The 14,148-nt window shown below is 39.3% G+C and overlaps 1 protein-coding gene across 2 annotated transcripts in view; it reads right to left on the reverse strand.

Moving 5' to 3' along the window:
• Positions 1 to 742: 742 nt before the first annotated feature.
• The window catches only part of nr6a1a (nuclear receptor subfamily 6, group A, member 1a), a 74,277-nt gene continuing 60,871 nt past the window's right edge, over positions 743 to 14,148 (reverse strand). For both annotated transcript variants that reach the window (XM_077522824.1, XM_077522825.1), the window contains 8 exons: positions 13,716 to 13,946; positions 12,534 to 12,589; positions 11,549 to 11,709; positions 10,200 to 10,430; positions 8,430 to 8,684; positions 6,061 to 6,182; positions 5,821 to 5,973; positions 743 to 4,784 (listed from right to left, as the gene is read on the reverse strand). In XM_077522824.1, the coding sequence (XP_077378950.1) occupies positions 4,654 to 4,784; positions 5,821 to 5,973; positions 6,061 to 6,182; positions 8,430 to 8,684; positions 10,200 to 10,430; positions 11,549 to 11,709; positions 12,534 to 12,589; positions 13,716 to 13,946 (1,340 nt within the window). In that variant the 3' untranslated portion in view covers positions 743 to 4,653. The remainder of the gene's footprint in view (positions 4,785 to 5,820; positions 5,974 to 6,060; positions 6,183 to 8,429; positions 8,685 to 10,199; positions 10,431 to 11,548; positions 11,710 to 12,533; positions 12,590 to 13,715; positions 13,947 to 14,148) is intronic.

The raw sequence follows: 14,148 nt of genomic DNA on the forward strand, positions 1-14,148 counted from the left end.
ATTTTGTTCATACTGAATCAGAAATTCCATTCAGGTTAAAGTATTAAAATTGACTTTAATTTGTTTATTCCAAAGTAAAAAGTTACTTAATACTCGGGAAAAAATAAACGTATTTGATTTCTATTAAATTGAAAATGATGCTATCTAACCAAATCATGAATATAATGAGAACTAAAAAAAAAAAAAAAAAAAAAAATAGCTGGAACAAATCACAGCCGTTTTAATTTTTTTTATTTTTTTTTTTTTTATTTTTTTTTTAAAGTCCAACAAATCACGTTTTTCAGTACGAGTTGAGTAGTTTTGCTGGTATTGGTCTGTAAAAAAAAAAAAAAAAAAAAAAAAAAAAAAAAATGTTTGTATTGAACATCCCTAGTTAATATTATGAGCAAGTGAAGCTGCAGCCTCAATTCAGAAGCCCGTATGAGTCCAAACCCAGTGATAAAACCGCAGCAGTCTCGTGCCGTAGCGCCAGGGTCACTCGACGGGGCGGAAACATGTACACACAGGATGTCAGCGCGACCACAACTATAATCCATGATTGATAATCGATCACAAAGCAGCATCAGCATATGATAAGCAGCCGCATTGTGAGCACTGTGTTACCTTGAATGGTGAACAGCAATCATGTAGCGCCCATTAAAAAAAAAAAAAAAAAAAAAAAAAACACTGGCATATCATGACGTGTTGAATATCATGTATACATACAACCAACCGCCATTCACAAGATAGTGAGCTGTTTAAAAAAAAAAAAAAAAAAAAAAAAAAAGTAAACACAGTAAAATAAAGCATTGCACGAGGGCGGCTTCACGTGAATAACAATCAGTACGCTGACATTGTCATGGACATTCTTTCATCTTTGGTTTTGGGATTCACGATAACAGGGCAGAAGAGAAACAAAAGATGACGCTAATTGAAAATGAAACAAAGCTAAACAAGGATCCCTGAAAATAGAGATTAAAAAACGTGTTGTATTGCAGCCAGAGGTCAGGATAAAATGAGCGGCTGAGACAAACAGCAGCAAGTGTGAGGTAGAGAGGAACATGCAGCAACATGCTTACAAAAGTTACAAAAATCAGGTTTGAAGCACTTTCATAAATCTGAGAGGTTGAGATAAGCGACAAATTAATGAATCCAATAAATAAAGACAAAAAAAAAAAAATCACTGCTGTGTCAATAAAATGATGACAAAGAGGTAGTTTCAGCACAGATATTGCAAATGACATTTTCCTTGTGTAAAAGAGAAAAAAAAACAAAAAAAGAAAAGCAAAATCCATAATCATGTGTATTAATTATAACTGAAATTGGCAGTTAAGGTAGTGGCGTTGAGTTATTTGAGTTGAGTAACAGAATGCTACATGAAAGGAAAAATCTCCCTTCAGATCTTTTTTTTTTTTTTTTTTTTTTTTTTCTACAGTCAGATCTCAGATGTGTGTGATGTTCAATGCATTCCTCAAGTTACTTTGGTAGCGGCGCCGTTTTTGGCCACCCTGAACTTTTCTCATCCCCTTCAACTGCATCAATATTGCTCCGCCTGAGAGGCCTGCACGGCCGCCGATGCAGGTTCAGTGGAGATCAGTGGGGTCCCTTTGCATTTAACAGGACACATCGATCAATGTTTCCAAGTCCCTGAGATTAAGTAGTTGAAAATGAGTGCTTCAACCTCAGATCCTAAAACTCCAAATTTGCCGAAAAACAGCCATGCAGAAGAGATTTACCGTGAATGACAACTGTGTGTTATCTAAGAATGATCGGGATTTAAAAGGTTGTTCCGATGAGGACAGGAAATAGAGCTCAATCACAAATATATTGGTGAAAAAAAATAATATATATTTACTGAGTCTCTCTGCATGGCTTCCAATGGAGGTGATGTGAAACAATTACCGCATTTTCCGCACTATAAGGCGCACCTAAAAGCCTTCAATTTTTTCAAAAGCTGACCATGCGCCTTATAATCCAGCGCGCCTTATATATGGATCAATATTGAGCCGCAACAGGTCTCGCTGTCAAGACGCTATCGGTGACCCTGCACGATCGGTGACGCGCATGCGAAGAAGATCCCGCCATCTTGGATTGAATGAAACAGCTTTTTATTCATTTTGGGAGTGAATGGAATTGTCGGAAATCTGGTTTGTAATCTATTAATAAAGTTCGACTGTTTTGTTGACATTCCCTTTAGCGCAGCACCATCTAATGGATGCATAATGTAACCCCAGCCTCTACTGTAGCGCCTTATATATGAAAAAAGTTTGAAAATATGTCATTCATTGAAGGTGCGCCTTATAATGAGGTGTGCCTTATAGTGCGGAAAATACGGTACTTTGCCGCTGTAGAAAATGGAACAAACATAATACCAATTTGGAATCCCAAAACACCTGCTGACTTTGAATCTAAACTAACACATAAAAGCTTCCTAAACGTCAGTATTGTTGCATAAAGTGTGTCTGGCATCACATCACCTGAGTAACACTGTCATCAACTGCTGTGCACAAGGGAATGGATCTTAAATCAAGTCCACCAAAAAAAGTTAAACAGAAAACGAGGCGTTATCCTCACTCAAAAAAAAAGAACAATTAATACATGAGGAAAAACAACAACACAAAACATTAGGGGGAAAAAACTACATAGGTACTGTACATGAAAATGTAAAAAAAAAAAAAAAAAATGAAAGAGAACATTTGAAAGAGAAACACTGCACTGCTATCGTGGTGATGTTAAGGCTGCAGATGCACACGGAGAAAACGGCAACATCGGGACAAGCAAACATTCTGCAGAGGCGACTGACGACAATCAGCGCCTCAGCCCACATCCGCTTCCCGTGCTTCACTTCCAAACTACAATCCACTTTCACCTGCATGAAGGGGGGCAGGACGCGACCGTCATGCAAATCAAAGCGGGAACAAAATATCCTACAGAGGACGTTCTATGTCCCGACAACTATCATCTACTAACACAACAAGCACATCAGCATGGTCACTGGAGTAACTCCTGAAATGCAATACATAACACTCACTTTACCCTGTTTCGATCCAGGCCAATAGCGACCTGAGAGAGGAACACACTGGGTGGGCAGTGGCCGAGGTCAAAGGTCTCTGAACGTCACCGATGTGTGCAAAAAAAAGAGAGTCGTTGCAATGACTGCATTTCAAACGGTTTTGCACTTCATGAAGCTGCTCGAAACTAGAGGCCTCACAGAAAGACGCTCAAGCAGTTCCAAAATTAAAAGACCAATTTTCCACAATAATGTGCGTATCCTCGCGGAGAGCAAAGGGCCAGGGGTCTGGTCGATGCTCAAAACCAAACCGCTCACACTAAAAAAAAATCATATCAGCACATCATAAAATGATTATCTGCAATCTTTTGTGGCTGAACTTGAATCAGCGCATCAACATTCATTTTCCTCGTCCGTAGAGTCAATCGTCCCAATCAAACTTAACTGTACACCAGCTAGACAGTACCTGAGACAAGGTCGGGTTCAGGACCAATCCAATCTTGTACTGGTTTTGGGTCTGTGCAAAAACATGATCGGACTCGACGACAGGACCTGATAAAAGTCTAATAAAAGCAAACGTCTTTGCTAGGCCGATAGGCAAAGGGGTCTCTTCATGACAACTGGCTCATGAAATTATTCAACGAGAGCTCCTGATCAGTTGTTCGTTTCCCCCCAAATGATACGGAATCATATCTGCTGAACGCATTTGTGGGTGCAGGTTTAGCAGCATTTAGGAGGAAATCTGGCAATGTGCTCATCTGTCCATCAAAGGGGTTCACCTCTGATTAAAGATTGATTCATTTCTTATACTTATCCTTCATTGACAAGAAATGTTTTGTTGAGCTATCAGCTCCATACCCATCAATGGGCATTTGGAAGGGGCGGGGGGAAAGCATTGCATAATACTTTGGTCAAAAAAAACAAAACAAAAAACTAGCTATCCTGCCTTACCCTTGCAATAAAGCCTTACATCCCCAGTCTATGATTGTAAAAAATACCCGTATATTCCTTTTCCAAAGAAGATCCCACTGATCCAAATAGCTATATCACCTTCACTCATGGAATGTTACGCCTCCCATGAGCAGAATGTCCAAGAGTCCATGCAGCTAAAGTAGCTAATATTTCTCACTATCTGGTATTGCCCATGTAATACAACATGGTTTGATTTGCACAGCTCCTTTGAACATCCAGACTCTGATTGAGGCGCCAAAGCATCCACTGGAATTTTGTATAAGACTGGGCAACTCTTTATTAACGCCGCAAAAATAGCAAAAAACATCTTCCTGAGGTAGTCTCAAAACACTTGTCACGTGTGTATCTCTGCCCCCGTCTGCATAAAATAAACTCTTTTTTTTTCTTTTCTTCTTTTTAAGTCTAGCTCTACCAATGGCAACACTGACACATTGAGCAAACTGGATACACAATTGTAAACTCCAAAGACCAATGCATCTATGAGCATTTGTTTTGTACAGAAGCATGTGCACAGTGTAAATCAGCATACATTCAGCTCTGTCGTGTAATAAATATAAAAAGAAAAACGTTATTAAAAACAAACTAGCTGCTTGTCACATTCATTAGAGGTTGAGACCATTCCCTCGCCTCGAGGGGGGTGAGGTTGGGGAAGAGGGGGGGGGGGGGGGTGAGGGTTAGGGTTAGGGAGGTCTCTAATTTCCAGAGGGGGCGGTCACACAGGGTGACGGGCCGGTCCTGAAGTTGGTCAAGGTGGATTTGCAGGAGTGCAAGACTGCTTTGAACAAGAGGGGGAGCTGCTCCAGGGGAACACTGACCAGCTTCCCTGAAAAAACACGCACAACTGCTTTAGCTGTCCTTTTGCTTCGAGGATAAAGCAACACAACATTGCACACGGGGGTGATATTGGCAGCAGTTTCCTGACTTGTGTCTTTCAGCAATCGAGCATCGAAAGCAGGGGTGTTCAAAACTTTTTCATTTGTGGGCCACATACAAATACTCATAAGGACGCAAGGGCCACATCATGTTATGAAGAGAAATTGTGTTTTGTCCTAAAAATTGTACAAGTAATTTATTTGTGCATTCGCATATTTAGAAAAATACTACAGTACATAAACAATTTTATTTGTACTATGGCAGTAGGGTTATTATAATTTTGGAATTTTTCATTTTAGTTATTTTTTTATTAGTTTTCAGGGTGGTTCTGTTAGTTTTTAGTAGTTTTAGTTCTTTATTAAATGCTTAGTTTTAGTTTAGTTTTAGTTCATTTTAATATTAGTATTAGTTTTTTTTTTAAATGCGTATTACTTGTGCGCAATATTTAAAAAAAAAAATTAAAAAAAAACACCATGGGAGCGATGTCATCTGAAGGCTTCTGAAGGACGTCACTTCTGTGTGACATACTTTCATACGTCATTATTCCAGTTTATATAAAAATAAATCTACTAAAAATCACACCAAAGACTAAAACGAAGGCCATTTTTTGCTATAATTATTGTTTTATTTCGTTTTCTAAACATAAATTGTAATTTCAGTTAGTTTTCATTTTTTTTTCAAAAGCATTTTTATTTTTATTTTATTTAGTTAACAAAATTTTTTATTTATTTTTTTAGTACAGTAATTTCGTTAGTTTTAGTTAACTAAAATAATAGCACCTGTGTTTTTCGACCCGCCCTTCTTACTTTGGCCATCTCCAAACGTTTTTATTTTATTTGAACCGAGTCAAATGCCATTTTTAGCATATGTCGTGGGCCGCAAAAAAAATGGACGGAGGGCCGCAAATGGCCCCCGGGCTGTAGTTTAGACACCTCTGATCTAAAGAAAACCCAAACTGTTCATTGTTTGACCGATTCTGGCCTTACCTGCTATACATCGGATCTCTGGCAAACACATCATGATCTCAGGAAAGCGTTTGGGCTGGTGCGGGTACTTATACTCAGTATAGTCCTGACACACATACCAGTAGCGCTTGTTGAGCTGCTCAAGCTGAGAGATGTTTGACAGTCCTCTGATATCTGTCGCAAAAAAGCATAATAACAAGGACATGAGGAATACAGCGCGGGTTCGACAACTAAAGCAAATAATAATGTGTGCTCTGGTACCTTGGTTTAGGAAGTTGATTGCTTTCATACAGGCATACTCCTCATTGCTGATCTTCAACTGGTGGAATTTGCGAAATAGATATATCAGCCTCTCCATCACCTCCATGCCGTCCTCACTGAAACTGAGGAATAAGCATGGGCCATTTCATTTAAGGCCTATTTCCACAAACCGTGCATAAAAAAACAGGTTTAAATGGGTCTCACAAATGCTACTAATGAGGATTTCATCAGCTCGTAAGGTCCACAAAGTTTAATTCACATCACCAAACGTCATTATTCTTATCTAGCTCATCAGAGCAACATAGAAATAGGAGCTGGAACTTTAAATCATACATTCACTGCTTGAGTACAAACTGAGGCATCAGCGTTGCGCTGTATATTAAGAGGAAGTGTGTCATGAGGTTAGATAATTCCAGCCTGATTTATACACTCAGCCAAACCCCCCACACATCCTTTATTACCAAATAGTGAGAGACATAACATCACATGCCAGACAGATGGTGCTAGCCACAGCTCTGCATTGGGGAGTCGTCTTATTCATGGACTGGTTTGATGGCCCCATTCCAATTATATTTTTCTCAAAGTGATAGGGGGAATTATAAACCATTTTGGAGATATAGAACTAACAGACTAGAACGTCTGGCTGTCTCGGGAGAATTGTTGCTGTGATGTGTACTTTCATTCTTAGTGAAAAAAAAAAATAAATTAGCAGTAGGAGGCAATAACAGCCAGTAGATAGTAAGTATAAAATGTCAAACGAAGGAAGTGGAAAAAGCTTTTCGAATATGTCTCTATTAGATTTATAACAATGACTACCCAAAATATGCTTTAAAATATGACAGAACCAGCGTGGCCAGGTGGGAAATGTAGGATTATTGTACCATAGACTTAAAATTATCAGATTTTGATGGAAATTATCATACACCCGTCATAACCAAAATATGCTACAGTCAAATATAGTCGTTTTAGTGTTTACAGCACTCAGGGCTTCGTTCATTCATTATTGATTATTGTGTTGGCGCCATTTTGTTTTTTTGGGGGGTTTTTTTTAGTTGTTCAGGGTGCTTTTTTGATTTGCTGTAGTTTTTTAAAACTGTTAATTCAGCCAACAGCTCGGTGTTGCAACAACGGCAAAAGGCCTTTCCGAGCCCGCAACAGGTTGCAGCCAACTGGCAAAGTTGGCCTGGCATTCCCACTATTTTCTGGAAGTAGTCTGTAAGTTTGTGGGCAATGGTATTTATTTCTCTTTCTTGCCTCACTTCCCTTCTCACTGTCCCCTTCAGCGCCATTCATTTTGCTTCTCTTTACCTCTCCTTCTCTCTCTTCTGCTTTTGCCTTTTATTTGCGTCATTTTGATGGTTTGAATCTTTCTCAACTTCTTTTTTGGGAGCGTCTCCTGGGGCGGGCGCTTATCGTTCGACCAATCAATGCATGTGGACGTCACTAATTTCTAACACTCAGCAAAGCACGATTGGCTGGTATTACATCACATGAGAACAGATACCTTCAGAGTTCACAAAAAAATTGTCAGTTTTGCACGCAAGAATATGAAATGGTCAAATTATAGTGCATTTGCCTTTTTTTTTTTTTTTTTAGGATTATTGATCGTACATCGTACAGAGGGTAAAATTATTGTACAAATATGCTAGTTATCGTATACCTGGCAACATGCTTTCATCAGTCAGTGTGTAAAAGTAAACTTTCCTTAGAAACTGCAAGGGGAAGCCGGGCGCGGAGGCATGTCTAGACCACTTATCTGAGGTACTGACATAGGGGCAGAAAACTGCGGTCCTCAAGGGCCGGAGTCCGGCAGGTTTTAGAGGTTTCCCTACTCAAACTAACCTTGCTCTCGCAAGATGAATTCTCACGGTATTTGTGAGTTCACAAACTCCGGAGAATACATCTTGTACCGAGCCCGTTAATTTCCACCGATTCGAACCGACCAATCACAGAGCGACATTGTGTTTGGGGCGGGACATGCAACTGTGACGAAACCAGGAAGCCAGTGCCGACGCCGGTGCTAACAAACCAACCTAACATGGACGAATGGATGCTACAATTAATTCTGTTCTTGTAGAATTACTCACCGTTTCCTTGTTGAATGTTGAACAGCGAGAGGCGCTTCGTGCATTTCTAGCTGGTAAGATGAAGATCGGGAGTAATAAAATAAACAAATGAAGGAACTCTCTCTGTGCTTGTGTTACAGTATGTCAGCTCACAATTTAGCTGTTTCTCAATTATTGATAGAGGAGTTAAAATGGAGCATGATCTGGCTGCTATCTTTAACCAAGTTGTTGGGAAGAGTCATAGACTGGAATCCAAATATTAAACCCATAGGCTGAAAATAAAGGGTTGCCACAGGCGCTCACCCCTGCAGCTCGTCATCGGATGGTGTGTACTTGGCCGTGACATTGGCCAGGTCGCCGAAGATCTGGGCGCTGTAGATTGTGAGGCAGGAGAGCAGGATGAGCTCCTGCCAGGTGGAGCTGAGCAGGCAGGTGTAGTCTTCGATGGAGAGCTCGCAAAAGAAAGGCAACTTCTTGATCCATGAGATTTGGCGGAAGAGCAGCTCGTCTGCCAGACGACACAGCAAGGCAAACAGCTCCACCTGTGTAACCTTGTAGCTTATGTGGGGTGGGGGACAATTTAAAGAGGAGAGGGAGAATTATACACACAGTTAATGGAGGTTTTGTCATAGTATGTTAAACCATCTGCTGGATTCACTGTAGTACAATGAAAAATATTGATATGTTTAATATTTAAAAATGTGAATACAGTGGACACCTGCTATTTACGGGCATAGGGACAGAGCCAGGCTATGAATTGTGGATTTTTAAAATTAACTCATTTGCTCCCAATAACGTGTAAATACATTTTTTTTAATGTTTTAAGTGTCCCAAAGACGTATTTATACGTTTTTTGTTTGTTTGTTTTTTTTAATGCTAGAGCATACAGAAGGCTTTGATGCAGCCTCTCAACTGCAAAGAACGGTTGCAGAAATGGTAGTTATTACACAAACGGCCAGCAGGTGGCAAGCAGAGCAAAGGAGATCAACCAGGGCCATCTAGAAAAAAAGCTCAACTACTTAAAATTTTCAATTCAGGGTTAGGGTCAAATTTAGCTATCTTCTAATGCTAATTGCTGCAAAACGGAAACAGATAGAAACATACTTTTTTTTTCCTGATGAGAGAAGACTTTAATCTTTCTTTTGATAGATTCCATGCTTTTATAGCAATATAACACAATATACTGTAGGCCTTGCAAAATCAGTCAAAATCTAGTAAAACAGCCGGGAGCAAACGGGATTGCTTCTGTGAAAATGGCTGGGAGTGAATGAGTTAAATGGCGTTCCCCCTAAAAGTGATTAAAATTTACTATATAAACGACCAAAACCACATATACCACACAAACTATGATCCAAAAACACTTCGATTGCTTTTTAAATGCTAACCAACATCTCCAAATATTTGTATAATTTGAAAAAAAAAAAGACAATAACATGTTCTATGCAGCCCCAGTAGTTTAATTACAGTATTTTGTTTAATATTGCATTAGTGGAATATGAGTTTAGCAGCAAAATTTATCAGTTTTTATTAATATAACAAGGCAGCCATTTTGCCACTGGCTGTGGAGTGAAAATGACATTACTCAGGTAACAACCAATCACAGGTCAGCTTCAGAAAAAAAAGGTGAGCCGCTTCTTTTGTTGTTCAGGGAACTCTCCACAAAGTTGTGAATTCAAAATAGCATTTGTGAGTTCACACATAGGCCTGACATTTCTTTGTATTCAGGCACAGGCTTGTGTGAACCGTCCCTAAAGTATTTCTGTGAAGTTTGGTGGAGGAAATTGATAAAAAAAAAAAAAAAAAAATAGCCAAATAAATAATTTCATGAAAGATGTATTATTTTATCATTTTTCCTTAATTCATTATTGATTTTTGTTTTTGTTTGTTTTTTGCTTTATTTTGATTTTGTTGAGTATACTATTTTGTTATGTTTTATTTTCAAAATAAGGATTTAAAAAAAAAACATTGACTCATCAATACCTAATAGAACAAAGATAAAAGAGACTATGGACTGACTATTGTGATCGTTTCAGCAGAGAACTATTTCAAGTTGGGCCATGTTTGCGCACTCACCCATCTTCTATGAGCATAGGGGTGGCCAGGGGGGCCAGGTCTTCTGCTGCCACCAGCTGCAGCACTAATGGATGGGACTGTGGGTAAAGGCTGCGCGGCTGTGGGGCCAGCAGGCCAGATTGGGCAGCATAACTGAAGAGGTGCGGCAGGAGCTGGTAGGGAGTTGACATGGAGGTGTTGATGTATTGATCTCTGAGGGCTGCTGTGTAGCCATTCATCTCGATGGAGCGACTGTAAAAAAGTAAAGGAGCAGTTAACAAAATATATCCTTTACACTTAGAAGTATATATTAGGGATGTAACGATATCCAAGCGTCATGGTACGATGTTATCACGATATGAAGCTCATGATACGATAATTATCACAATATTGTGGGGAGGTTTGTGATATTTAAAAAAGGTCACAATAATGTAAAAAAATGAGCTCATACTAAAAAACAAAAAAAACAAAAAAAAATCAATGTTATGTTATTACGTTTTTAGTATTATTATTACTATGTTATTATTATGTAATGTCGTCAATGCACGCACACATTGAGTTCCTCCACATATTGACTTGCCTCACAGCCATATTACGTTCCCCTTCATCTGACAATTAGTGTAGATTTTAAACATATAAGTGCCAAAACATGCATTGTGAAAATTAAACTGCACTAAAAACTAGCCACCAGGGGGTGCTGGAACTGCAAAAATGGAAACCAACCTGACTTTTTTTCACAGATGTGTGCATTTAAATATCGTGAACATGACGGCGACGATATTGTGGCAGTTTTAATATCGCAATATCACGCTTATCGTATCTATACACATTTATGTATTCACAATGACATGCTTGATCGCATTTAACCTTATTCTAGAGGGAAGTGGGATCTCATCCACTGAACACAAAACGTACACGGTTTCAGTACCTGCATGCCATGGCGCATTTCACATTGGCATTTTGTTATTCGGGCCTACTTTATCTTAGATTGCATTTGATAAGACAAAGACGACTATTTCCTTGATTAGCTATCAGCTGCGACGCTGAGGAGATAAAGCCTCTTATATAAAATGGGGCTAAAATAAATGCTGCCACGCAAGGGCCTAGACGTTATTTGTCCTTGTTGAGTAAAGATAGACAATGCACGCGTCTCCATTACAAGAAGAGCTGATAGCGCTGCGAGTTCTTTATGTTTGATGTCATCACCATGCCTGACGAGCCGCAAACGAAGGCATTCTTCATGCAATGAATACTTTAATTCAAGTCTGTAGAGATGAATGAGGTATTAGACTGTCAGGGCCGGCTCATTATCTCAGTGACGGACCGAGTGGTGGTGATGCGCAGTGGAGTGGATGAGACGAGCAACTAACTTGGATGACAGCGTGGAGGCAGGTGACGGCTGATTGCCCTCCGAAGCTCCGTTGCTGGGAGAGCTGTGGTCGCTGTCGCCGTTGTTGCCCCATGTGTGCTCCGGGGCGTCCTCCTTGAATTCCTGACCCGACATGATGCGCTCAATTTCCTCCTCCGTGATCTGAAATACACAACGTGGACATGGGTGGGGGGATTTACAGCATGTCCTTTCGACCTAAAGCACGGAGTAGCTCAATTCCGTTAATTAGCATGTAGTACAAGGACTGTGCTTTTCACTCAAATGTTCAGGAGCAAGGACGCCGTCACACAATGAAAGCGACCTTGAGAGAACGAAACAAACTTGTGTGAAACGACCGTGTGCGTGTTTTTGTGTGTGTGGAGTGTGTACATAATTAAAATGGCGTATCCATGCGAGAGAACTGACAAAACGCTATATTTAAGAAATGAGTATGTCATGAGTGTATTTGAAAATTTCTGTCCAGGGTCAATTTAGTTTCAGACCATATACTGAAACAGCAATTCATGGCTTCTCAATGGAATAAACGATTATGCCTTTTAATGCATGCCAACATGTCAGTTTTTCTTCCTTTTATCCAATGAATTGAGCTGGAATGAATTGAGCACATCTCCACCTCTCCTCAATTGTGTGTTGGTGTTACTTAGCCTCATGTCTCACTTTTTATTTCCTAACCATTTGCACTCTTGCCAAAGTTAAAAACAAAGCCACACTGAATAGAGAATACTGTACTAATATAGTGATGATACAAGGTCAAGGCTTACTATCATTACATACTTCACGAGCTTCCTCCCACCAACTCTATTGCAGCTGCGCTTCTCCACTATTTAAGTGTATGCTGTCATCATTATGCAAGCAACAAAATCCTGGCTTCAATGTCAATGCGAATATTGTTTTACAGTACAAGAAAGCTTGGGAATGTTCCAGAGAGAACATCTTTAATTCTAATTAAGTGTCATCTTATTCACCTGAACCGGCCCAATGCTTTTGTTCCTCCCTCCTGGCATGCCGTCCTCTCTGATTGCTGTGTGGGGGGGAAAAGAAAGAAAGAATAATAATAACAATAATAAGAATGTTTATTCTTAATTTCAATATGAGGATCAGTAGAGACATAGTGATTAGAAATACTTTAGCTCTATCTAGTGGCTGAAACAAAACTCTCAAAGAAGAATGCAAAAGTTAAGTGTCATGTGAAATGCATCCCAATTCTAACTTTCTGTTTTGGTTGGCATGGCGACAGGGGTTTTCTTTGAAACGAGGACATTTCGGAAGATGTTTATCTTTAAAATAGGAGGCGATCAAATATGTTTCTTGAGTCAAGAAATGCGTCTTGTGCTCAAAATTTTTGGGAAATCTAATGTTCTCCAGCCGTCAGGCTTGACAGGTTATTACAAGTGTGACGCACAAATTATCCATAAGGGGGCAGTAAAGAACTGACGAAGCATTCATAGAGTACTGTAACATTCTAAAGTGCCAATACATTTAACCACACGTTGAAATATTACATGAATCTTCTGTGTATATACATACATACATTAATTCAAAATTATTCATGAATCTTTTCTTAAAGTAAAATTTGATGGCTTTAAATGGCTGGAAATGACAAATGGTTAACTCTACCCATGTAAAAAATGAGACTGAATATATATATATATATATATATATATATATATATATATATATATATATATATATATATATATATATATATATATATATATATATATATATATATATATATATATATATATATATATATATATATATTCATTTTTAGGATTCAGTTTGAAATCTGTAAATCAAGGACTTGTCAAGCAGTTTCAGTTTCAACTCATCAAACTACGCAGCTTCATTCTTTGTAAAGCTTTGTGGATTGTGGACATGCATTTTGGCAAACACCAGTCAACATGTCATTTAATTGTGGATTTTCCTTCTTTAACAAAGGTTACGTACACTATGTTAATGGGGGACAATGATTTTCTTGGTATCCAATTGTCTGTGTGTATAAAGTCATGGTTACAGGTCATGGTAATCTGCAAAGGTTCAATCGAGGCAACTTGAGTCTTCTTAAAGCACCTTAAAAAAAAAAAAAGAGCTCAGATGCCTCCATCCATTTTGCATATTACAGGATCAGATTTTTTTTTTTGTACCTTTGCGGTTCATCCCCATTTGCAGACACTTGAGTAGGCGGCAATACTGGCAGCGGTTGCGTTGCTTGCGTGACATCTCGCAATTCTTGTCCCTGCTGCATCGGTACACCCGCTTGTTGCAAATGCTGCGCTTGAAGAAGCCCTTGCAGCCTTCACAGGAGATGATGCCATAGTGCAGGCCTGTGGCTCGATCTCCACAGATAAGGCAAGTACGTTGCTCAGCTGGATCATCTGCACAAGTTCAAAGAAAATACAGAAGAAAATAATCACTCTTCACTGGGAGGATTTTGTTGCCCCAAATCTTTTTCCGTGAAAAAAAATGTGGGTGCAAAACCTCCTTCCAGGCATACGTTTTTAATTGTGATTTTGGGGGGGGTGGCTGGGGCTTAAGTGCTTGCCGGGCGCTGGCTAATCTAGTGGGATGTTAAGCTAC

This window comes from Festucalex cinctus, chromosome 5 (assembly GCF_051991245.1).
Source record: "Festucalex cinctus isolate MCC-2025b chromosome 5, RoL_Fcin_1.0, whole genome shotgun sequence".
Lineage (NCBI taxonomy): Eukaryota > Metazoa > Chordata > Actinopteri > Syngnathiformes > Syngnathidae > Festucalex > Festucalex cinctus.